Genomic DNA, 26711 nt, shown 5'->3' with positions numbered 1-26711 from the left:
TTAAAAATCCTGAATCCTTCCCCGAATCCTTAATAACAACTGACCACTGATTAAATGATACAGCCTATACTACTAGATACAGGTGAGTGCAAAAGTTTGCACACCTATGACTTTCGATTGGGGGTGGGGAGAGGGGGTGTATCTCTGGTTTACAATTTATATATAAAATCGACATTGGCGTGTCGTTCAACAAGGCAATGGATAACATCTGGCAGAGTAGTAACAGATATCAAGAAGTAGAAATATTTCCAAAAATGAAAAAAAAAAAAAAAAAACAAGAAGGAGACACAAACTTTTAAACTGATACAACTTCTATTGTTTTTTTTTTGTTTTTTTTTTACTATTAATCTTATAACACATCTTATTTGAGCATTTTTGTGACTTCTCATAATGACAAGAAAAGCAAACCCATTTTCTTATAAGGGTGTGTAAACTTTTGCACTCAGCTGTATATACGTAGAGGTTTTGTGTCGTGCTATGGGTAATGAACCAGATCGATCCTCTTTATATGTGCGGTGTGTTGGATGGAAACAAAGCGAGCGTTTGTCTGTAAATTGCTGAATGGAGGGTGAAGAGTGACGAGCTCCAGCCTCGGCATCAGTCAGTCGTTTTATTGGCTTTGATGGTATCTTTTGCTGGCGCTCTTTTCTACACCGCCATCTTTCCAAACAGCTCGGCTCGGGCCAGAAAGCTGCCATACAATAAGATCAACAGGACTGATTTACACACCGCTCGCTCAGCCGGGGATAAAAGAGTGGGGTTTTGCAAAGTCGAATGAAAACATGTCTGGACTATGAGTGTAAATCAAAGTCTGGGCACACACACACACACACACACACACACACAGACATGCTGTTGGTGAACATTTGCATCATTAGTTGTACGCCTGTATTAACTATCGCTGTGGCTTTGGGGTCTGAAATCGAGCAGTGTGACTCAGGAAACCAAGTGCAGAAATGCTGAAGACCAGATCAAAGCCTCATAAGACTGCTTATTTTCTTTCTTCCTCTATCTGAAAGGGGAAAAACAGCTCTTTCCCTCTAATTACACGGCCTTGTCTAGGGCTACGTTTATCTGGGATGGATTTAGTGGTACCTGTATTTCATCTTGTTGGACAGTTTTGATTAAGTGAATATAAAACATCTTTTCTTCCCTGATGAAATAATGCGTCACTGACTTTGCTAAGCGCGCTCAGGGCCCTGCGCAAATACTTTCTCTTCACAGCAGTTATATAATGATCAAAACAACTGATTTCACTTCCTGCCCTAATGAAGAAAGCCCTGTGCACTGAAACGAGAAACTTTTACAAAATAAATTTCAAACTAAATCTAAATATCGCTCACCATTCCTCTTCCTCAGATCTGTTTCGAGTGTTTTATGACTTTATCTCGACCACACAGCCTTGCCAGAGCACACTGGCCTCTCTGATTGTGGTGTGTTTGCTATACGTCCTGAACTAAATTAACTTATTTCTGAAAAGGTAAACAGTCTCTGGCCAAGTGTGGAGGTTTTTCTGTTTAGCAAATGTGTGTCGAACCGAAGCAGTGAGAGGAAGTTTATAAAGAGGCTCTCGAATGTGTGGTTCTGTGGGAACGCGAGCTCTCGAATGTGTGGTTCTGTGGGAACGCGACTGCAGAAAGAACACAAACATGGAGAGTTTCATGCTTTAATTTATGGAGCTGGGGAAGTTTTTAGGTTTGAATTTTGAATATGTTGCTTCGAAAGGTGTAAACGATGTAAATGAAGGTGCAACAGTGGCCATAAAACTGACATATAAATCTAAATCTAAATATAAATTTACGCTCAGGATAAAAGGTAGTGCTCTTAAGATTGTATTTGTGCAGGAACAGGGCTATGATATAATGTAATATAAAGTAATGTAAGTATAATAAAAGAATAATTTTATTTAAGTAATTGTTTTTTTATGATTTTATTAAATAAAATATTAGATTTTTATATTACTCACATACTATACTATGTTGTTACTGTTCATATATTATTAATATATCAATAAAAATTGTAATTTATTCTATTACATAATTTACATATCTACATTATAAGTGAAATATAACTTATTTAGCTTGTATTTGTTTTTAATATTTGATTTTAACTATGGAATAATGAAACATATCCCAACTTATGGAAGGAAAACATGTTCAGGATTGACAGCAGGAATGAATTCTGTAACGCTTTTTAAACGGAACCTTTTTGACCCTTTTCGGCTGTAGGTTGTTTGTCTGTCTCCTAGCAACTGCAGTGCGCGTGGACTCTTCACCATAGTTACCAAGCGGCTGAAGCTAGCACAGAACAACTTAGCATCACAAATTGGAAGTTTTGCTGCGTGTAAGACGCATATTTTATCTGGGTAAGTCATAGAAAATTAAAATATATTGTTAGACGGTGATTTAAAAGCGGCTGGGTAGTTATTCAAGTTGATTAGTTAGTGTATAATGGCGTCTCTGATTAATTTATGCGTTAATTATCTGGAATGTAAACAGGAAGCGCGAATTTAGTTGGTTTTCTTTGGGGGGGTCTGAGTCCCCAAGTTAATTAAGTTATAACCTACACAAATAAAGCAAAGATAAAGGATGTTTTTTTTTTAAACAAGACTTATTGTAGAAATTTTTCAGTAGTCCCCAAGATGTATTTCTTCAAATGTGCACCAAAAGCCGCTTATTAAAATATTAATTACACTTTCAACCCCCCCTACAATGGACCGTACCATTTTAACAGCAGCTTCCAGCTTAGTTATTGTTTTAATCAGAACTTTGTGTCTCAAATGAGACTGGCATTTTCACTATAAACAGTAAAAAGCTAGTTTAGACACTGTTTAATCATCTCTAAAAGCAAATTAACGAATATGTAGCACTCCATGCAATGCATTTTAATAAATTAGTGACCAGTTGATAGGCTGGAAGTTGCAGGATAGGGGGAACTTTGCAGCTTTTAGGATTGATCTGTGTTGAATTAAAGGAAAACTCCACCCTGAAACACATGAAATGTATTTCTACTGATATAGCTGTGATGTGTTTAGTGAGTCTGGTGCTAATGTGATGGTTGGTGCTGTATTTTTTTATCCTCTATCTAAAGTTAGAGGTTAGGGGGATGTTGTTATTGCTAGTGCAGTTCCACTGGTGTTTAAAGGGGGAAAAAAAATCAGCACACATCTCACACATACGTGATCTCTAGCACTTAAAAACATACGGTAAGAGTAACAGGTTGTTGTGTCACTTACCATTTTCCAGCATAGATTTAATGGAGATGTTAATCCAAACAGTGGACTCAAATTCCCAGAATGCAATGCAGCTACACGATGCTGAGTTACACGGCTCGGCTAGTTAGTGATTTACGAGATCGAGAGGTGGTATTAGAGTGAAAGTCGAAGCTTTGGAAGCGATGAAGAGTCTAGAGAGAGAGTCTAAAGGACAGGCTAAAGGATTAAAGCGCCGCTGCATCGCTCTCTTTAAGATAGAGATGAAACTCATCACAAAATAAATCATTTAAGTTCACATGTTGGTTATAAAGATCACAATGCGAGTTGATGAGGGTGGATTTTCTTTAAACGACAGAGTTCTGCGCTGTGACGATGGGTGTGGCGCTGACACGAGCACTTCAGTGGAGCAGACTTGAGCAGTCCGAGGACTCCGAGCTGGAGGACACGCCACTGAACGAAGCTTTACTGCAACACATCGTCCGCTTCCTGGAGCAGTTTAGCACCAAACACCTGGACGATGCCACGCTGCCGTTTACCGAGCCTCTGCAGTGGAAGACCTCTCTGCAACCTTCTGATTTCCCCGCCGAATACGACACGAGGTAGCTCAGCACCTGGACACCCGGAGTCCAGCTTTAGATAGACGACTCGAAAAGTATTGGCACCCTACAATGCAGCACTTAGTTGCGAAATTCCTAAATAAAGATACAAGAAATTTCAAAAGGTTTACTGACACATGCATAAGATTATAAATAATATCAAATAAAAAAGCAAGGTTTGCAGAATGTAGTGCAACATTGAAACACGAAACAGAAAGTATAAAAACTAAAGTGCTGCTTTTCTTCAGGAGTTTAGAGCAAAACATTCAAATCTGCTGCGATTTAGTCATAAATTCAAGGCAGTGGAATATAATAGTAGTACCACACTGTGCAAAAATTATGTTCCAGACCCATTTAATCAGAACAAAAATAATAAACTGTAATATTAATATCTGGTGAATGACATCAACACAGCTATGGCTGCTGTCTTTTTGAAAGGTTCCCACACACACACACACACACACACACACACACACACGAATGTGGATATGAATATATCGAAAGGACATTCCCTAACAACTCTCTCATATATAAAACTTTTTATATCCACCACAGCCTCCTAGTAGTGTCTTCTGAGCCTCAGAGAGCTGACACAGACGCTCTTTTATGTAAATCGTTAAAAAATTTGGGCTTTAGGAAGGCACTCGAACACTTCCAGTTAGTCAGAATGTCCTGTGCTTTTATCTCCACGTGGCCTCGAGTGCAGCAGTAACACAATATCAGCCATAAAGAGACGGAGGACTCGTAGTATTCGACCTTTTCACGGATCCAGACCTTGTTTGTTTAGATGTTGTACATGATCAGTACGTTATTTTAATGATTTCAATAAAATCATAAGTTACTTATTTCAATGTCCTGCACATTTTAGTGCTCTAACACACCTCAGGAAGTGCTCTTAATTAGCTGATTAGTTGAATCAGATGTTTTTAGAGCAAAGAAAACACTAAAACGTGCAGGACAGGAGGTTTCTCCAGGACCAGGGTTGGGAACGCTGCGCTCTAAATCATCTATATCTATATCCTTCATAAAATAAACATCTTTTGGCTCTTTTAATCACTGAGTTACTAATACTTTAGTCCAAGTATTGAAAAGACCAACAATCATACGCTGGGTTTATTCACTCTTTCGTTCCTGTTCGTCAGTGACTCTTCAGTGGAGTCTCAGGAAACTGATACTGAGGGACGTCCCCTCCTCCGCATGACTCCTTCTGACATCTCCGTGCGCAGCTTCAGCCACCTCTCCAAGCTTCTGCTGCTCGCCGATGACAGAAAACTCAAGGAGGTGCAGGCTTGTTTAGAAGGTACGCATCTAACAAATCCAGGAATTTTAATTCTTATCTTCCACATATACGTCTATATATACACAGTACAGTGCAAAAGTCTTAGGCATCCTATATTATTTTTAGTACAAACTTTGTTATAGATTTTTATTTTCTGACTTCTCCATTATTGATTCAATACAAAAACATTTTAGATTCTAAACATTAGTTTTCCAGCACAAAATGAAATGTTACAGAAAAATGTTTGTATGTCAGTAAAGAAAGCAGCAGATTCCATAAGAGACACTTTTCAGATAAAAACATAATGAAGGCTGCTGGGTTTCGCTGCAGAAATAAGAAGCGAGTCGACAGTCAAAGTCTCCAGAAGAACTGTGGCTGCTTCTGCAAGATGCTCAGTAACACTTCCAGCTCATTTCCTTATAAAACTGCACACACTGCACCTCAGATACTGTTTTTATTTTAAAGCGAAGGATCGTCACATTAAATATTGACTTTCTTTCATTTATTACTGTTTACTGCTCTTTATAGTATTTTTTTTTTAATGTAGAAACATTTAATTTCATTATTTTTGAAGGCGTATTTGCTCTACAGCATTTCTTTGCATGTGCCTAAGACTTTTGCACAGTTCTGTATATCCTAAAGTGTTTTATTCCTCTTACACTACAGCAGTTTGCCAAAGATTACTTTTTTTTTTTTAATTAAAGAACAAAACATCATACTTTTTAATCCATTTATAGCTACATTTAATGTTGTGAAACGTCCACGAAACAAGTTGGTTCCTGACCTCACTTACGTTGTGACAGCTATAAAGGCTTCTTCCATAAATGTTAAATAAACGTCTCCTGCTTGTTGATTATCTTCCTATAACAGCACGACAGAGTGGCTTTACCTAATGTTGGCAATTTCCTTTCTTCTGTTATAATTATCTCTGGGGTTCCTCAAGGTTCTCTGTTAGGGCCACTGCTCTTTTTATTATAAACGCATATATTGTGTGTTTATCTTATCATGTCTACATCAATTTGATGTAAATCAGCATTTTTTTTTTTTTATGTGCTTCATAAATTCAGTGGTCTTGTGTTTGTGCAGCCAACAAGGACCCTGCTGGGAAAATCCTCGGGCCGAACGTCGCCACAGAGGAAGGACAGGAATCACCGGACCGCAAAATCCGACTCCAGCTCATCCTGCAGAAGTTGGACAAAGAGCTGCTCGACAACTCCGTCCAGCACTTCTCACAGTATGACCTGAACACCTCCGAGATGAACACGGCAGTGTATCCATACACACAGGAACATCTCTGAACATTACACCTGCTACAAGTCTTGCTGAGTGATCTCTCTCTCTCTCGCTCTCTCTCTCTCTCTCTCTGTGTGTGTGTGTGTGTGTGTGTGTGTGTGTGTGTGCGCACGCTCAGGGACATCAGGCTGAGTCCCGACGCTGTAAAATGTGAAGTCGAACTGCTGCAGGGTTTGTGTGGAGAGAAGAGACTGCTGAAATCTGTGCGCTACACATCAGGTTCGCATTATCCTCTTCCTCTCTCTCTCTCTCTCTCTCTCTCTCTCTCTCTCTTTTCTCATTCTCCTCCACTCCATCTCTTCCTTCCTGTCACTCACACCATTTCAAATCACCCGCTTTGTACATATGTTTCTCGCACACTCTCCGTCTCCTCACTGCGCCAGCATTAGTGGGAAACACCGGACGTCCTTTGTGTTTAAAATGCCTGCGTTCAAGCGTTTTCAAACCACTACATGTATCCTCAGAGGCATTCCACACACACGCACTCGTCTGAAAACGGTGTCCCTGAGCACTGGGGACAGACTGGATGCTTCTTTTCAGGTAACGTTCAGTGATGATGTGCTGGAGTGTTGAAGGAGTGTTTGGACAGGGTGATTTATCTGGGGGTGAAATCAGGGCCGTGTGCGGCAGCTCCTCACTGAGCCATCAGTCACACTCCGTGGCAGCTCAGCAGCAGGGATCCGCTGCCCTCTGCCCCATTTTCCCCATTTTCCCCATTTTCCTCCTTTTCATCCTCCCATGATGAACGCTTTACCGCACACACATCTCTTACCTGCTGAGCAGCACAGCACCAGCCATCACATGCCAGATTGTCAAGCCAATAATTCAAATCTACCGTCTCTCTCTGTTTCTACATGTGATAGTCGATGTACTTTTTACTCAATAAAACATAAACTTGTTTTTTTCTATCCATTATCACATCTTTATAACAGACGGCTGTTTTAGCAAAGTCTCTTTTAGCAAAGTCTTGTGTAAATGTTTGCGTAAGCCAAACCGAACTAAAATGTTGATCATCCGTGAAGTGCAAGTCGTGTTCCCGACACAGCTCATTTGCATGTAGTGACGCCCACAAAACTCCATAAAAGGTCAAGCGCACAGAGGGCTGGAAATTTTAATTGACTACTAAACGGCGAAACAAAAGCAGAAGAAGGCAGGAGTAATGTAACAGCACCTGAAAAAATCTAGAAACAAATTATAGAAGAGATGAATTAGGGGTACCCAGGTGAGCGCACACACACACCGAGCACGTCACACAGGGAAACTGCTATTTTAAAATTGTTTTAAGTGTCTCAGTGTTGCGAAGAGTTAAACGAAGATGCTGTGGCAAACGGGACTGATTTATATAAATCGGCCAGCATGTCAGATTGTTTCACACTTCTGTATGCTAAGGCTTCCTGAGATCAGTTCAAGCACATCACTGCTGTTTGCTCAAGGTAAAGAGCTAGCTTATAGCCAGGGGTTAAACTGGGGGAAGCACAGCGGAGGCAGAACTTCTCCATCTTTGATTTATGTGAATGGAAAGTAGAGCTGAGTCTCTTGCATTGTGGCTTGTAAATCACAGCATGGCATAATGATGTAATTCAGCTTCACACAGCTTCATAATGAAATGCTTTAGTTTTATCATGTGTACAGTGTTTTTCTCCATTCACGGACACTGTTTATCCATGATAAATACATCCTTACAGCAGAAAGTGTTTCATCGTGCGAGTTTAACAGCTCTACTGTATCATGGTGTCAATGCTAAAAAGAATCAGGAGTATCTTTTGGATGTTGAATGTGATGATACTGTAAGGACTGAACACTTAAAATCTGCTGGCTTTCTCACGGTCACTGCTTCACTGTTCACGTGAAAGTAGAGACATCAAGCTTACTTGTGAGCTTCACTTTATCCGTACGGACAGTTTCTATCTTTCAGCAACCTGCTATGTAAATTCATAGAAAAGCTAAATCCTGTCCTGGTGATGAATGATGTTCTTGATGCAGCCAGTCAGATGGTCTGAGGAAAGCAGTGAGTTAGAGAGTCTTCTGACTAACAGAAGAAACTTCACTGATAGAGATGCTAACACACCCACTCCCAGCCTCCAATGCACTCACATAAACCATAAAACACAGTTAAAGGTGCAATAGTCAATGTTCTTCATCTCTTACTCATACAAATAATAGTGAAAAGTACATTGAAATTATAAAAAATAAACGTTTCAGCCACTGTCTTATGTCCTTGTCTTAAGCCTTGTGTTACGTAGCTGAAACAAATCCCAGTTTCGAAACCTGCCTCCCGGTCCGGTTTGTTTGTTTGTTTGTTTGTTTGTTTGTTTATATTTGGATTGGCCTCTTGTCAGTCATTTTATAGACACGCCCCCAACACCCCCTTCACATCCTCGTAAATCACAATGAGGAGAAGTTGCATGTTTTTATAGAGTTTTAACATAATTATCAGTTGAATGTCCGAGTGCGCTTGAACGTGCTGATGGTCATGACAGACCTGGCTAATGATATCTCTAATTGAACCACCATAAGTTTAGGGGGCGGAGCTTTGTGTACACGATTAATGATTAAAAAAATCATTCATATCTTATTCAACTCCGCCCATTTAACTGTTAGAGACATTTTCCCTCACAAACCTTACCTAACACACCTTTAATAGATTAAACCTAACTTTGATTATTGTTTTTTTATATTACTGTTTTTTAGATATACTGTTTTCAGTTACAAACCATTCATCAGTAGTTACAAAGATAAATCAAGATGTATAAAGAGGAGGAAATCTCTGAAGATTCATTGTGCAGGGTTAGGTGTACAGAAGGACAGTCAAATCAGCATAAATACTGACATAGCTATATGATATATTAGTTCACAAGATTAATAAATAACTCCCAAATTGTAAAATTTTGAATTTTTTTTTTTTTGGAGCTTATATAGCAGAGCAGATGGAATACATTCCTCACATCTCAACTGTAGATTCAGTTTCTGATTTCCAATGTTAATAAATTTTAAACAAATTTAAACAAAATAAATTTTCTAGCTAATCGTGTAAAAGAGCTGATCCTTATCTCGTGTTTTTCCGGCTCGATCTGCAGATTACGAGTTCAACAACGGCTGCCGCTCACCTCCATGGAGGCAGGTGCACGGAGAAATCGCTTACCTCGTCATTGAGACACGCGACACGGGATCGCTCTTCATCACATGCAGCACAGACGGAGTCTTCCTCAATGGGGTGAGGAATACAGTCGCTCTGCCTTTAAAGCCAGGACGGGGTGATGGATGTGTTCTTGAGGGTATAAACACTATATTATGGACACCTGGATACTCGGTTAATATTACACTCAAATGTAGAAGATGTGATGGCATATTTAGCCTGCTGGATACATGCATTTTCGTACCTTTATTTCAATTCAGTAAACATTGTCACAAAGAAGCTTTACGGAAATCCTGATGCAGATTTAGATCCCTAATGAGAGGTGACAGCGGTGAGGAAAAGCTCCCTGAGTGTCCAGGTGAAATTATCCACTGCAGCACGCTAGCATGAAAAAAACAGTAAATTGTATGTTAGCTATCTAATGAAAATCGCTCGCTGCTGCTGAGGATGGCCCCACATGGACAGCCGAAGGATCAGTGAGATTACTGTGGATGGTCCCACTTAGAACCCATGAAGATGGCTTAGGACTGCAATTGCTACGAACAGTTTTTCATGTGAAAACTGTAATGAATTTCCTGGTTACACAACTGCACTATTTGTCCATGTAGTACACAGTTATAGAAGGGAATGATTTATAATCACACTATCGGGTGTCACCCAGATGAGGATGGGTTCCCTTTGGAGTCTGGTTCCTCTCAAGGTTTCTTCCTCATATGGTCTCAGGGAGTTTTTCCTCACCACCGTCACCTCTGGCTCGCTCATTAGGGATAAATTTCTAAATTTAAAATTTATATATTTCTGTAAAGCTGCCTTGTGACAATGTCCATTGTTAGAAGCGCTATACAAATAAAATTGAATTGAATTGATGTTTAAAAAAAAAAAAAAGCACAAAGCATAATTTAACCCAAAAAGTTTGATGAGCTAGTTAACTTATATATTATTATATTATATTATACAATAGCTAGTTACGCATGTTAATTCAAACTAGCCGTATTTATTAACAGGGTAATTAAAATAGTAGCCTCAAAATCTTCTTGGTTAAATTTGATACTTGAAAGGAATGCAACAATCTCAGCATCAAGATTTGTTATTCCATCAAGAAATATAATAATAAAATTTAAAAAAAAAATACAATTGTGTTCCGAAATGTATATCCTGTGACATTTTTTAGGGTGGAACGATGCTGATTTCTCTCTTTCTCTGATTAATGAATCGGGAGAAAAAAGATGCTAATGACCTTTATATCAACAAGTGACCAAGTTACTGAATTAAAACCCTGATGACTTGAACACATAATCCGTGATTTCTGATCGCAAGGATGTTCATTTGTACACCAGTACTCTCCCGGGTGCTGCAACAGAAAAGCACGCTATCGTCCGGAGATTGCGAGTTCAAATGCAAAGTGTCAAGAGAGCAAAATCGGCCGTGCGCTCTGAGTGGGAGGGGCATAATCACCCTCCCCTGTCAATCACAGCAAGATTCAAGATTTTTATTTGTCACATACGCAATTATATACAGTGTATAACTTGTAGCGAAATGGAAACCTGGCCTCCTCCTCTTTAGACTGCGCATTAAATCCTAAATTAAAGTTAAAATTTAAAATGAGAAATGAATAAGAAATAAGATAAGAAATAAGAAATATGAAATATATGAACAGGAATGTGTAAAAGGGATGCACCACGATCATACAATCGTGGGTGTCTGTGAGCTCATGTATGCAGAAGAGGGCAGATAGCGCTTTCCTCTGAGTGTGTTACAATGCCCTCTGATGCAGCAGTTTGAAAAAGATGTGGGTTTATGGCTTCAGGTGTCATGTTTAAACGAACATTTATAAATCATAACTTCTCACTGAGTACGTTAGAGTGAATTGAATACTCTTCGTCTCTCTTTATCTCGCGGTTTTATGCTCGTGATCAGCTGTACTATTCTAAGTGGACGTGTGTGTAGTGAGTTATGGAGCTAACTCTTTTTCCGAAAGATCTCGCACTGCGACGGTGAAGATGTCCACTGTAGCATCTCCATCACAGCTCCATGATGAGGCTGTGTTGAAAATACTTTCATTTATTCTCACTGTTCTTCTGTTCTGTCTGTGTTTCGCTTTTTCCAGGGCGTCGGTCGTGACGGAGACGAGAACGCTTACGACAGAAAAAGTGAAGTGTACAGAGATCTGGTCACACTCCTTAAGAACACGTCTCCTCACTTTGCTAAGGACATCAGTAAGCAGGTGATGCTTTTAGAAACTTGACTAAACTTAACTCAACTTTGATTTATATATTTATTTATATAAAAAAACTAAGAGACTAGGAAGTTGATTTGTTACTTTGATACTCACTGATATGGTCATTAAACAAAGATAGTTTCAGGCTGAGTAAAAATAAGTGAATAAACAAAACTGAAAAAAAATTTTTTTATTGTTTTAAATAATTAAAAATTATTAAATTAAATTTTTATTAAAAATTATTAATTGAGTTCAAACATATTCCATGTATAAGGAGGTAAAAGAATGTCGCATTTGAGTGTTTAAGATCCAGTGTCATATAACGCAAGTTTATCAAATCACACAGTGTATTTCCAAATTATTTTGGATAAAAGACCCTTATGTTGCCTCATGTAGGAAAAAAGCTTTAAAAATGTCAGTTTTTAAAACATATTATTAATAATGCCTCAATTTTCTAATTAAATGTATAAAGCGACCTTCATGAGAATCGGTGAAAATCGAATTAATTTGATTTTCATCAGTTGTGTGTCAGTAGTGTATCTAATCCCAGAGTTCGAGTCGCTAAACCGCCGTAAGGAAAGAGTAATTACATCATTACAAGGTGAGGGCCGTCCCCCCAGACATGGTGCATTGTGGGAGGTTTTTGCGAGGTGTACCTTACGGGGAGATTATTAGCCCTCTGTGCCCCTCGAAGATACATGACATCATCCCATGAGTAAGCCAGCTTCATCACACACACACACACACACACACACACACACACACATATATGCACACAACAAATCAGGGCCGGAGAAGAGCCATCTCACACACCCTTGTCAAAATGGATGACAGAACATCAAACGAGAAACACACACGCGCACACACACACTCTCTCTCTCTCTCTCGCGCTCTCTCTCTCTCTCTCTCTCGCTCTCTCTCTCTCTCTCTCTCTCACAGAGCTCAGAAGCCGAGTCGCATCTTCACACACGCTCATTTCTGTGACTTCTGTGTGAAGTATGCGCTCTGAGATTAATCACAGCTGACGAGAGGAGTGGAGGCCATCAGCGTCTGCTCTGCACTTCACTGTGAGATAGTGTCTGTCTGTACAGAGAGAGAGAGAGAGAGAGAGAGAGAGAGAGAGAGAGAGAGAGAGAGAGAGAGGTTCTCCTCTCACTCCTGTCGCTGTGCTGTTTTTCACATCACTGCAGTGTGAAAGAATGCGAAAATGCGCCAGTTACTCAAGCCCCCTTTCGCTGAAAAAAAAAAAAACCCCTCTTCTGAATACACTTTTGAAGTGCGGGTGATTTATTCGGTAGTGCTGCTTCCCGCTTTAGTGACTTTATAAATTAACAAATCAGTCCTCAATAATGACTTCAAGCTGCGGAGGGAAAAAAATTTGTGTTTCACAGTCGGAAAATTTATACAGGATTTCTCACCGGTGACTCTTTTTGTTGGAAAAACATCATTTCGAGTGGCAGACCAGCGACGTTTACAGGGCCAAATATTTACAAAAAGATCTTTGTACACGAGCCTTTGTAGCAAGAGGATTATAGCAAAATATATTTTCACATTTTGATGATCAATTTCTAAATTGGCCTCGGGTGCTAAGGCTCAGATCTCGGCTTTTTAAGGTAGCAGAAGGCAATAAATACCTTTGCGTCGATGTAAACACAGGCTCGTGTCCAACGTGCACGTTTCTTTTCTTTAAAACACACCTTCAGATCCAGCCCCATGCTTTATAACCAACATAACTCTGTCCTGAGCGACCTTAATGGAAACTCAATCACACAGACAGCTGCCCCTTCATGCGCTTGGTAAATTATGACGATGATATTTCAGCACATATATATACAGTCAGCTCCAGAATTATTGGCACCCTTCAAAAATGGTGAAATTTTTCGTATGCAAAAGTATGCAACAAAATTATTGGCACTCCCTAGAGACTCATTCATCTTCATTTAACTCTTGGGTGTGAGGCCCTGGATGTGATGCCAGGTCATCATAGGACACCACACACACACACACACACACACACACATTCACCAATCCACCTGTCATCATGGTCTTAGAAGGTAGAACCACAGGGAGAACATGAGAAACTCCACACAGACAGTGATACAAACTCAGGATCGAACCCTGGAGCTGTTAGGTGACAGCTGTGCTCCAATGTCCCACGTCTCTTTATTTTTAATTTAAAATAAATGCAAATTGTCTTTCATAAAATAAGTCTGAGAGAACTAGTTAAAAGGCTTCTATTTTGCCTTCTTTTCTAATTTAATTCTAATTTATTATTTGAATAATTAAAAAAAATATATATATCATTACATGTAATATTCTCAGTGGGTCCCTGGAGGGCTAGTGGTTAGGTCTCGGCGCTTTGACCGCTGTTCGCGTCCCGGCCAGGGAACCAACCCCAACCACCGGGGTTGCACATGACCGTGCACTTCCAGTGCCGGGCCCAAGCCCGGATAAAATTGGAGAGGGTTGCGTCAGGAAGGGCATCCAGAATAAAAACTGTGCCAAATCAAATGCAGATCAATGATCCGCTCTGACGACCCCTAACGGGAACAGCTGAAAGAACAACAACAATATATTATATTATATTCTCAGCATAACTAGAGTGAAAAGTAGAATCTTTGAAATATTTGCGTATTGCGATTTCAGAAAGTACTTGGTACATTAATCAGTTATTTATTGACTGATTGATTGATTGATTGATTGATTTATGTAGCTTTAATGAGTGTGCATTCAAACTGGCACACACTCCACAAGTTGGTGTGAAAACTGATGTTAGCGTAAATCCCAAATGGACTCCGATGGAAGAGATAAGACTCAAGTGAAATCTGACTTTTTGTACAAAGGAGTTAACAGGGTCAATATCACAAACTTGCCTGAATTTAAACAGTGACCTAGAAATAATGTATATTGAGTGTTCAGATTTTGAACATTTCCTCTGTTTGTTTTTAACATTTCAAAACTTTCTGTTTATTTTCTTTTTTAAATGAACAAAAAATCAATGTAGCGTCAGACTTTTTGGACCAACTGTATATATTTTCAAATTGCTCCCAATTTCCAGAAACACCATCGCTGTCTTTGACCAAATATAAAGTTGTACATGTGAACTTTTATCATCCATCATCACATGAAGAAACAGATGGATGTTGACCTGTGGATATAATAAATAACAACTTAACATACCTTTAAACACATGAGCAGGAGAAATGCCCAGTTTTGCTGTTTCTTGTGACTATCAAGCTTCAGAATCAGCTATTAGACATCATCATAACAAAATCCCACAAAATGTCACTCTTGAATTTCACCCAGCTCGATTTGAAATCGTGTGTTGTAGTCAGATTAGACCAAAATTTGTATTTTTTTGCTTTGAATATATACGTAGTATCTGAGTTTGATTATAACTGACAGTTATTATACACTGATAACATATGTTGCTCACGTAATACATAAGGAGAATAGAAACCCTGGAATGTTTTTTTTTTTTTTTCTTTTTCCCCTCCACCACTGTTTCTGCGCTAATCCGGCGACTGAGCCACGTTTAAATTTATCCCAGGATTACAGAAGCGATAGAGTTCTCCAAGTAAAACCACCTTGGCGTCCAGCAGATTTATTTAGTGAGTTTGAAGGAGTGCTTGCTCAGTAGCTGTGCTCACCTCGAATCCCTCTTGGCTCTGAGGAACCGATCGACTGATAGCATCGCTGCGAGAGAGAGAAAGCGAGTGCGTGAGACCGAAAACAGAGGGGTTTTTTTTGGGTTTTTTTTTACAGAAGCTTAATAATCTCGACAGCAAACGAGTTGTCGAAGCAGCGGCCGTTTGGACGTGTCAGATTGGCTTGTTGTGGTTGTCACACACAACTGGAAACTTCAGAAGGCTGTTATTATTGTTATAGCAGCAGAATGAATGGGCTTTTTGTCTGCCTGATATGGCGTGTAAATATAGAGTTGCAGGTTTTCTGCTTGTGTTGCTGCTGTTTGTGACTGAGACTGAAAACATGGCAATAAGACCGGGTATGTGGTAGCAACTTTGGCCTGGATTACGAGTGCCACTGAATAGAAAGACTTTATTATTGTCTGAGGTGAGAATGCCAGGCAGTCGGACGCGTGCTTGTGTGTGTGTGTGTGTGTGTGTGTGTGTGTGTGTGTGTGTGTGTGTGAGCGAGAGAGAGAGAGAGAGAGAGAGCGTGTTTGTGTGTGTAAAAATGCTCTCCAAGTGTTCATAATTTTTTACGATGCCAGTGAAGGGAACTCAGCCATGAGAGCAACAAGCTGAGAATGATTGGCAGACAGGATATAAATAAAGTCTCGTTTTTTCCATCTAAGAAAGATAAGAGAGAGATATCTACTAGGGTGGTACGGTGGTGCAGCAGGTGGTGTTCCATCTCACAGCTCCAGGGTCCACGGTTTGATCCTCAGCTCAGGTTACTGTCAGTGTGGATTTTCACATGTTCTCCCCATGTCCAGCTGAGTTCCCTCTGGGTTCTTCGGATTTCTCAGACTTGCCAAAAACACACATGTAGGTGGATTGGCTATGCTAAGTTGCCCGTGTGTGTGTGTGGTGTACTGCAGTGAACTGAATTCTCCCTCCTTGCACACCGTATTCCTGGGATAGGCTCCGGGATCCCCCGCAGCCCTGATCAGGATAAAGAGCTTACTGAAGATAAAAAAATGAATGATAAAGAATGAATGATATCTCTACTAGAGATGGCATCAATACCCAGGGTCGCTATCGTGCTGATACCAGTAACAAATTGTGGCTCGGATATCTAATAAAAAAAGAACAAATGTGATCCAATCCGGAACAAATACGACCTGAAATATCAGAGAATAGCTTCTTATAGCAAGTTGAAGTAGATCATGTGATAACAGCTTTAGCAACAACAACAACCAGTGAGCCGTTCAGCAAAGCAAATGTGTGTGAGTTGCGATCATATCAGCTGTGTGGAAATACTTCGCAATGAAGGACACTTTTTTTTTTTTTTTGGAACTGGGAATGTTTACATATTAAGAGACTTGATTATATTTTTTGTTAGGATTGATTTTATTATATTTATACTCATTATATTTATTTATATTTGAGATGTAAGTTATTTTTGGGTGAAAGAATTTAAGTGAAAAACAAGTGATGTGCTTCATTTTAAAACTTAGTAGTTTTTAAAGAAAAAAAAAAATCACACGGGTATTGATCTTGGCAGATACTCAAGGTTTCAGGATCGGTATTCTATATCGGTAAAAAGAAAACGTCGTATCGTGTTATGTCTAATCTCTACTCTTCTACTCTTTTACACATTTTTCTAACTGCTCCTCATGTCCCAAGATGACACTTTCCTGAATCTCTCCAGAAGCTCACAGACTCATTGATTGTACTCAAATAAAGCTACCAAGAGTTGTGATAGAGGCTGCTGCAATGCGAATAGAATAATCTGCTTCACCCCAGAGACTCGTTTCCTCTGGATCTCAGCCCAGTTCGCAGTAATAAGTCTGCTCCGGCACGCTTTTGTCATCCAGCTCACACTCAGCCCCTGATTGCGCGCTTCTCCTCCGAGTCAGCACCTCCACCCGGCCAAAGACAACACAGCGTATCTCCTAACCTATCAGCTCCTCGGCACACGGCTGCCTTTTTACGCTTTTTATTAAATCAGACACTTTCAATCAAAGCCACGGCAAAGAGGAGGCTCTCATCAAGGAAAAGCAATCAGGCCTTCGCCGACGTGAGCCGCCTGTTTGTTGTGTAAAGCTTTTGATTAGCACGCTGTTTATATTACCGATCGTGATCAGAGCCTGGCGCACGCCGAGACCGGGTATCGCTTAAACACTTGCCGTGCTCTGGTTCTTCTTTCCAGTCTCTCGTGCTGCCACTCTTTTTCCATGTCACTCCATTACGTGCCCAAGGAACTGTCACGAGCTGTCTAAAGGAGGCGTCTGCTCTGACAGCTAGCGCAGGCCTGACAGCTGCGAATCTGCCTCTGCCTCCGTCTGCTTTTCTCATTTTCCACCCTTGATGATGGAAGTGACTAGAGTTCACTCAACACACCAGCAAAACAGGAATTAAAAAAGCAGTGGAACCGGCAGCATTTTTCAAATTGGCTCGGAGGAGAACTGCATTCTGGGGTTTTTTTTTTTTTTTTTTTTTTTAAAGGCATTTACTGAAAGTTCTGACCGTTTCTTCTCATGTGTTACAGGTATATTGAATAAAATAAAAGTGGGTGGAGCGGCGCGTGTAGCTGGACTTAACGTTGGCTCTTCCAGGCCCGGGGCAACTTTGGGCTTTTAATGACACACAAGGTTCTGGAAAGAACAGGGCGTCCTTGGCGCTACAAAAATACACTGCAGATGCACATTAGCTACCATCTTGGGTTTTTTTTTTTTTTTTGTCTCTCATTCAGACTCTTCAATTTCTAAAAAAAAAAAAAATAAATCTCTTCAACTCGCTCGCTATGTCATCAGAATGGAAAAGAAGCATAAAAAGCTGGAAGAATGGTGGCTATTTTCTGCATAGCAAAATGCCTGTGATTAAAAACACCCCTGCTGCAAACAATTCATGTGCACCCTGTTGGCAATGCGGCATGAGGTAGTAAAAGAGAGAGAGAGAGAGAGAGAGCTTCAAAAAATCATCAGCGAGTGAGTGGCATTGCAACAAAGACTCTACTCAACACGTGCCAAACTGCCAGGCTGCAGCGAGGAATGTACAGAAACAATAAATGTTTCATATTGTTCAGCCAATTAAGAGCTCTCGAAAGTGCACTAGCCTTGAAAATGTGTTTTTTTTTTTTTTTTTTTTTCCCATCGAATAAAGAGGGTATTGTTATTCCATGCAGAACAGTTCAGTGATACAAATTCATAAGTGTAATTTACTTTTATTATACGTCTCCTCAGCAGGAATGAGCAGAGCCGGTCTCGCTCACTCACTCGCTCACTCGCTCAGACACAAATGTGTGATGTGCCTGTGCAATAAAGAAATAAAATGTCAGCGTGTCAGATGCAGGCTGGAAAATATGCCGCTGAGCATTATCACACTCGCGCTACGTTTTCGGAGGAAGAGCTCTTTTTAACGACCCCACTCTGTATAATTTTACAAGACCAGTTTATTGTAGATTTTACAGCTTGCGTTTCAGTGCAAATTAAGACAGGTTTCTTTCCTTTCTTTTTTTTTAATGCTCTCATGTCTTAAACCCCTCTACAGGACTTTCAAGAAGAACCTCAGACCACTCGAAAAATCCCACATGTGGAAGCCGTTGATCTGGAGGAAGCGGGCCAAACCCTGAGGTCTTACGAGCGTCAGGAAAAGAATGTGCACGGGAAGCCGAGACAACAGCTCACGCTGAACAAGAACTTAGAACCGTCTTTGACGTGGAAGAACCTCGGCGTGACGTCCCCTCAGGAGTGAGTGACAATCCCGAGCTCGCTCTGAAGTGTCAGAAACGGTCAGGTGGTGATGGCTGATGGCTGTGTGTGTGTGTGTGTGTGTGTGTGTGTGTGTGTGTGGTTTATTCACATTAACACACACAGACCCACTTAAGCAGACAAGCACACTTTACAAGGAGATGGGTAATGGTGTTATAAATCAGAGTGTGTGTCGGTGAGCGCTCGTGTTCTCGGAGCGACACCGATGTGCTCGGCTGATAAAGCTGCTCCTGATCCATCGCACATGTTCCTCCATCCACAGATAGATCCAGCAGAGACGTGAGAACTTCCAGCTGCCTTCTCCTTCGTCTCTCATCACATTTTTATAGAACTTTATAACAAATAAATAAACCAATGTCGAATACATTTCCAAAACCCTTTTGTTAAAAACTGGTGCTGGTATTAATGAAATGTTTCCTGTCGTTTTTTTTTTTTTTTTTTCTTTGATAATGCTTGACTTTATTAAGCTTTTCTTAAAGAAGGAATAAACTCCTGCGTGTCGTGCTGTTACAGGAAAATAATTCATGATGGAGTGGTGTGATGAAGCCGAGTTACTGTTACCACCCCGACGTTACTTCATTTCCTATTACAGCACGTCCCCAAGTGTTTTATTCCTCTTACACCACAGCAGTTTGCAAATGATTACACTGATTTATTTCTTACTTGCTTTCTTTATTGTTTTTCTGTCTCTATCTGTCTCTCTTTCTTTTTTTCCCTCTATCTGTCTGTTTAATTGTGTCTTACCATCTTTGATTCTTGTTCAATCACTTTCTCTTTCTTTCATTGTTTTGTTCTGTTTCTTTCTTCATCTATCTATCTATCTATCTATCTATCTATCTATCTATCTGTTTATCCATATTTTCCCCTTTGTTTTATTTGTTTTATTCTATCTCTCTGTCTATGTATCTGTCTCTGTCTGTTTTTCTCTCATGATCAGTGGGTTTCTCTTTCTTTCATTCTTTCATTCTTTCATTATTTTGATCTATCTATCTATCTATCTATCTATCTATCTATCTATCTATCTATCTATCTATCTATCTCTGTCTGTCTGTCTGTCTGTCTGTCTTTTCTTCTTGATCAATTTCTTTTTCTTTCTTTCTTTCTTTCTTTTCTTTCTTTCTTTCTTTCTTTCTTTCTTTTGTTCCTTCCTTCCTTCCTTACAGTAACAAGCCATGAAGTCCAGCATTATCACACCATCAGTAATGTTATGTAATTTTTATTTCATTTATAAAATACCTGCGTCTCCCTCATCAGCATAAATGAACTTATATGGTGTTATTCATCTCCGTTTATCTTCACTTCTGAATGTTACACATTAACATGTTAAGTCTTTACTTCTTCTCGGTTGCTGTGAACTTTACACTGTGAATGGAATAAACATTGCTTAATGCAGGAGTTTATTATTTAACTATTTATATTTATTAGAAAAGATTGATACAATTGTTAATTAATTTAGTAATATTACTGATGGTTTATTAATGCTGAGCTTAATTAGCAAACCTCGATGTAAAATGGATTTTATGTTACAGGCACTCAGTCTGGTTTATGACTCTTTTAAATCTTTATGTAGTGAGAGAGTCACAGAAAGTCGGAAAAAGTCTCCCAAATCAGAGAGCAGGAAGAAAACTCATTTTTCTGGATCTCCGCTTCCAGGCTGTGCCTCGTCTCCCAAAATGTAAGTGAAGCACCATGACATCAATGACTGTGTATGTGTCAACGAAGCTGTGTGTGTGTGTGTGTGTGTGTGTGTGTGTGTGTGTGTGTGGGCGCAGGCATGCGTGCACGTGTGCTGATGACCTTTTCTTTCTTTCTTTCTTTCTCCATCCATCTATCCATCTATCCATCTATCTATCTATTGGTCAGTCTCTTTCTTTTTTGATTAATCTTTCTTTCTTTTGTTCCTTCTCTGTCTGTTCCTCTTTATTTCCTGATCAATCTATCTTTCTTTCTTTATCTGTCTGTTTGGCTGTCCGTCTTTGTCAGTCCCTCATTCTTGATCAGTCTTTCTGTCTGTGTGGAATTAAATGAGTGTGTAATCTCAGACACAGTGCTGCTGCAGGCTCTCCTCAGTCCACTGAGCTGAAACACAGACTCGGTTTATTTACACTGAACAAGCTCTGCTGTGTCTAGAGGAGAACACATCCTACTGTACTAATAACACACACACACACACACACACACACACACACATACCTGCAGCTATAATTAACACCTAGAATGATTATATGTGAGTGTTTTCCATATTGTGTAAGACATACAGCTAAGAACCTGAGAGTTCCCTGTGGATCCTTCACTGTGTGTGTGTGTGTGTGTGTGTGTGTGTGTAAAACAGGAGTCCAGGTGGAGGAACAGGAGTTGAAGGCTTTAGTGAGAGCTCCTCTGAGAGCGAGGATGATGAAGAGCAGGCTGAGAGACGAGGGGAAAGCCACACTGATGTTCCCTCTGAGTACTGGCACATTCAGAAACTAGTCAAATACCTGAAGGTATACTCACACACACACACACACACACACACACACACACCTGCTCTAACCCGGTAACGTAACAAACCCAGTTCACTTCATAATGTAAATAGTCCTGTGATATGGCTTGAGAGCTGTGATTTATCGTGTGTGTTGACGTATTTCCTTTTGAAACAGGAAGTCAGGAAGGAAGCATTGTAGATCCGTTAGATACTCAACAAGTCCTTATGTCACTTGCAGTTTGTCTCTTGTGGGCGTGGTCTGTTTAGCGCTCAGTGAACAAACTGCACCGTACGGTTGGTTCGAGGAATTCATTGGAGCCAGTCTGTTTATTTATCACTTTATCACATCATATCAAATTCAAATGTCTCCGTTTCCAGAATCGCAAACGAGTGTGTTTCTCTTCCCAATGTGTAGCAGATCCAGTAAAGTGACCCGTAAAGAACCCGTCTGATTTCACGCTGAACTGAAATCTGCTAAAAGCATTGGAAACACAACACCATAAATAAAACTACAATGAAGTGAAGGAACTCCATGACATTTCATGAAGACTTTAAAAAAAAAAAAAAAAAAAAAAAAAGACAACCCTTAAAATTCCAAACAAGGCAACTGCTAAAAACACAAGACAAACACAGAGAACAAAGACGGAGGATTTAGTGTGGCATGCAGGCAAAGGGCAAAGCACTAACACCAACAAGACCTCACGAAGAAACGGAGAAACCCGCGGGAACTATATATACACACAGCCTAATTACAAACAAGACTCGGGTGAAGCTAACAAGACGCAGGTGCAAAGTATTACAGAGAGTCTTGCAGAGAGCCGGAGCACGGCGGAGCAGCCATGTTTCATTACACTGCGCAGAGGCTAATGTGCTGACAATCGGCATTTTTTTCCGTATGGCCGTGCTGAGAATGACCTCGTCGTGTCTTCTTTTTAAAACCAGTGTGTACAGTGTGTACAGATATTCCTCAGCTACTGACAGGAAAGAGTAAAAAAATAAATAAATAAAAATCACTGCATTACCGATGCCGTGTTTGTTCACGCCAGGCCACAGATACCCTTTCTCCAACCGCATGATATCACACCAGGCCTTCCTACGTATCAAATCTCATCAAATAAGAGGAAAGTTGTTTTTGCAGGAGTTCGGGCCAAACTTAAATGGATGAGTGTCAGACATTGGGTTGAAAAATTTATGGACGTATAATCTCCTAATTATTTCCTAGGCTCCTAAAATGGCCAGATAAAGCCGCGGTGTAGATAAAGCAAAGCAGAGGTGTTGTTTTAAGCGCCATAAGCACATCCAGTGTGTGTATTTGAAGTCGATCTTTAACAGGATCATCTCCAGTACAGCGAGCATTGAATCATCGGAAAGAAAACAGCCAGGCAGAGTTTAGTCGTAGATATTTTTAGCCGAGCAGAACCTCCGCGTAATGAATGTAAATTACCCAAAATGAGCCATTTATCATGTGGCTTTAATGAGCGCTGTGGTTAGTCTCAGATAAGCATATGCAAAGGCTTATTTGGGTAAAAATGTGAAGTCTGATCCATTTAAATGATGCGCTGGTTATACTGGAGTGTTTATAAAGCAGCCTATCTGCCTGGAAGTCCAAGAGTTCTTTATTTATGACGTTTATCCAGTAGCACAATTATAATGTCCTTACCATCAGAAGCTGAAACGCAACTTCGCCAAACTAAACATCTCTCTCAATTTTTTTGTTCTCTCTCTCTCTCCTTTTTTTAAGGAGATTACACGCTTCGTGGAGTGTTACATAAATCATCTGACCTGTGTGTTAGTATTCAGTAGTGGCGTCCGTTCACGTGTAAAGAAGCTCGTTTATTTCGCTGACTGCCTCCGTTCATGCCGATATTTTCACAGCAATATATTAGCCTTAAATTTAGAAACGAAACACATCTTAATCCCGCAGAAACATAACACACTACACAACATGCGTTTGTTGTACCGGTGGCTTAGAAAGCAAGGTCTTAAATGTAAATACACACACACACACACACACACACATGTTCACACGCAGCTCCGTAACCACACATGTGTACATACAGTGGAGGAAACCACAGTGTGTTTGTTTTGTTAGTTCCAGCTCGGCTGCCTCATTAGCTCGGATCAGAGATTAGATGGCAACCAAACAGTGTTTCATACAAAAATGTTTCTCACACTTTCACTGCTGCCAGAAGTTCCCCCCACGGTCCTCGTTAATCGCCTCTAAAGCCGCTAATCATCTGCGGCCTAAATGCTCGTGTGTGACGAAAAAGAATGCATGATTTCTGCCAGGGTGATTAGCAGATTTTATTGGTGACCCACTTAAACTGACATCTCGGTGCACTCGGTGTGTTTGCTCAGGAAACGAAGCTTTAATTAGCACGTATCTCGTTGCAGTGAAGACGCACGGCTCGGTTACACAGCCATCACTGTTCATAAAGCAGGAACGGGAATTGTTTCACATCTGTGGATATCTCAGAGAAGACCTGTTGTAAAGAAAACTCCAGAAGTTATAACGATTAAAATCTGAAGCTTGTGAGGCTGAAAAATGCCAGCGCTAATGATTAATGAGTGAATCTGCCAGTCTCTGAGCTTACCTGTGAACTCTGCCATGCGTTTTAACCCCCTCTACTGGTCAGACTGAGTACTGCAGCCTTCCGGGGCTTCACTCCCCCCTGAACTTTTCCACATTTTGTAGTGTTACATCCTCGAACTGAATGGAATTATATATCATGAATCAACACAAAATACTCCATGATATTGAAATGAGGGGAAAATCAATATAGTTTGCAGAATTATTTACAAATAAATAAGTTGGCATCAACCACGGTGATAAAAAGTATTGCAGGACGGAGCCGAGTACTCGGGGAGAAAAAAAAACACACCAAGTTTTCAAGTTTTCTGCTTCTGTAGCAGATCCTCTGTTGTTGCCAAACACATGCATTTATGTTAAATATTTACCTGAAGGCAGTTTTGAGATGATTTTGCGAGGATTTTTGAGTCGATTTTGAGACTATGTTGAGGCAATTTTGTCAAGATTGAGGCGATTTGAGATGAGTTTGAAGCAATTTACAGGCGAGATGATTATGATGCTTTTTTTTAAACGATTTTGAGTTTTAGGTGATTTGGGGACTGTTGAGACTATTTTGTGACGATTTTGAGTTAATTTTGAGACTTTAAAAAGAGTTTGAAAAGAGTTTGAGATGATTTTGGTTTTGAGGTGATTCTGAGCCCATTGAGAAGATTTTTAGACTGCTGAGAAGATTTTGAGACGATTTTGAGGCGATTTTGCAGTGATTTTGAGAAGTTGAGAAGATTTTGAGGTGATTTTGAGAACATTTTCAAATTGTCTTATTTACAGTATATCCATAAACTAAGCATTACTGGTTAAGCATTAAAACGTAACTGTTGTCGCTGTTCAGTCATGTCACTCGCTTATCCGGACCTCTGTACGTAAGGAATTTCATGTAACTGGACCTCCACAAGCCCCTCTATTAGTTCTGGTATAAGCAGTTCCCATCAGAAGTCACGTAATTAGTTGAATGGAGTGTTTAATCAGCCTGTGTGTGATTAAAGTGTGATGTGATCTCAATATAAATACACCTGTGTTTATAATCTGCTCGTAAAAAGGGGATTAGTCAGAGAAGCAACCAAGCGCTTGTGTGAGAAGGAGAGCTTTAGAGTCTTCCTTGCACTCTGACTGACTCTGAGACGTGTTTGAGCGGCTGTTGGAACACCAATAGTTAAACTTTTTTCTTTCCGCGTGTGTGTGTGTGTGTGTGTGTGTGTGTGTGTGTGAGAGAGAGAGAGAGAGAGAGAGAGAGAGAGAGATGTTAGTAAAACCACATGGATGCTGCTGTTTTATATCAGGTTAATATCTTCCATTAAATGTGATACTTCTCTCAATTTCTCTTCCTCTGTCTGTCTCTCTTATTCTCTGTCTCTCTCTCTCTCTCTCTCTCTCTCTCTCTATATATATATATCTCCTCTTTCTCTCTCTTTCTTTCTCTGTCTCCTTTTCTCTCTTGGTGTCTCTCTCTTATTCTCTCTCTCTTTCTTTCTCTCTTTGTTTCTATATCTCCTCTTTCGGTATCTCTCTTTCTGTCTGTCTCTATTTCTCTCTATCTGTATCTCTCTTTCTCTCTCATTTTCTCTCTGTATCTCTCTTTCTCTGTCTCTCTCTCTCTCTCTCTCTGTTTATACACGAGTCTTTATCTCACACAGGAGAGTTGGAAGCTGTATAATTGAGGATAAATAATACGCGCTCTTCTCTAAATCACCTTCATGAGGTAGTTTTAATGTGAGTGCTGTGCCACCGTGAGCTCGCTTTAAATGCCAAGAGCAGCTTTCTCTTGTTTCTTTTTCTTCTTTTGAATCTTTAACTCTGTCTCTCATATTCTTTTTTTTGTCTTTCTTTTTTTCCCCTTTCCCCTCACACTGTTTCAGTCTATCATCACAATTATAGAATAAAGATAGACGGAATAGACTCATCAGTCTGATTCATCTCCGTCTTTATACATGCCATGCCTGATCCTTTCTCTCTCTGTCTCTCTCTCTCTCTCTCTCTCTCTCTCTCTTTCTCTGTCTCTCTCTCTCTCTTTCTCTGACTCTCACTTTTTCACTCTCTGGCTCGGTCTGAATGTGTTTATAAGGACATGGCATTATTTGTTACTGTAGCGTTTTTAGAGATGATTTGAGACTGTATTGAGACAATCAGAGATGATTTGAGACTGTATTGAGACAATCGGAGATGATTTGAGACTGTATTGAGACAATTGGAGATGATTTGAGACTGTTGAAGTGATTTTGAGATACTTTGAGGCTATGTTTAAATTATATTGACAAGATCTTGAGGTTATTTAGGTTGTTGAGGCTGTTTAGTTGTTTTTGAGGCCATGTTGAGATTATTTTGAGACAATCTGAGACTGTTTAGGTGTTTTTGAGGCCATGTTGAGATTATTTTGAGACAATCTGAGACTGTTTAGGTGTTTTTGAGGCCATGTTGAGATTATTTTGAGACAATCTGAGACTGTTTAGGTGTTTTTGAGGCCATGTTGAGATTATTTTGAGACAATCTGAGACTGTTTAGGTGTTTTTGAGGCCATGTTGAGATTA

General features: G+C 39.9%; 1 protein-coding gene across 1 annotated transcript in view; it reads left to right on the top strand.

The window, feature by feature from the left end:
• The first annotated feature begins 2261 nt into the window (after window positions 1-2261).
• odad2 (outer dynein arm docking complex subunit 2) overlaps window positions 2262-26711 on the top strand; it is a 69845-nt gene continuing 45395 nt past the window's right edge. Inside the window, exons 1-10 of the mRNA XM_053238506.1 lie at window positions 2262-2365; window positions 3570-3813; window positions 4953-5110; window positions 6176-6323; window positions 6501-6601; window positions 9460-9596; window positions 11626-11742; window positions 18915-19114; window positions 20706-20810; window positions 21468-21618. Of these exons, the coding sequence (XP_053094481.1) occupies window positions 3587-3813; window positions 4953-5110; window positions 6176-6323; window positions 6501-6601; window positions 9460-9596; window positions 11626-11742; window positions 18915-19114; window positions 20706-20810; window positions 21468-21618 (1344 nt within the window). The 5' untranslated portion in view covers window positions 2262-2365; window positions 3570-3586. The remainder of the gene's footprint in view (window positions 2366-3569; window positions 3814-4952; window positions 5111-6175; window positions 6324-6500; window positions 6602-9459; window positions 9597-11625; window positions 11743-18914; window positions 19115-20705; window positions 20811-21467; window positions 21619-26711) is intronic.

Source organism: Pangasianodon hypophthalmus, chromosome 12 (genome assembly GCF_027358585.1).
Source record: "Pangasianodon hypophthalmus isolate fPanHyp1 chromosome 12, fPanHyp1.pri, whole genome shotgun sequence".
In the NCBI taxonomy this organism is placed as follows: Eukaryota; Metazoa; Chordata; class Actinopteri; order Siluriformes; family Pangasiidae; genus Pangasianodon; species Pangasianodon hypophthalmus.
Note: the sequence above shows the minus strand (reverse complement) of the source record. Positions and strands in the feature narration are given on the sequence as shown.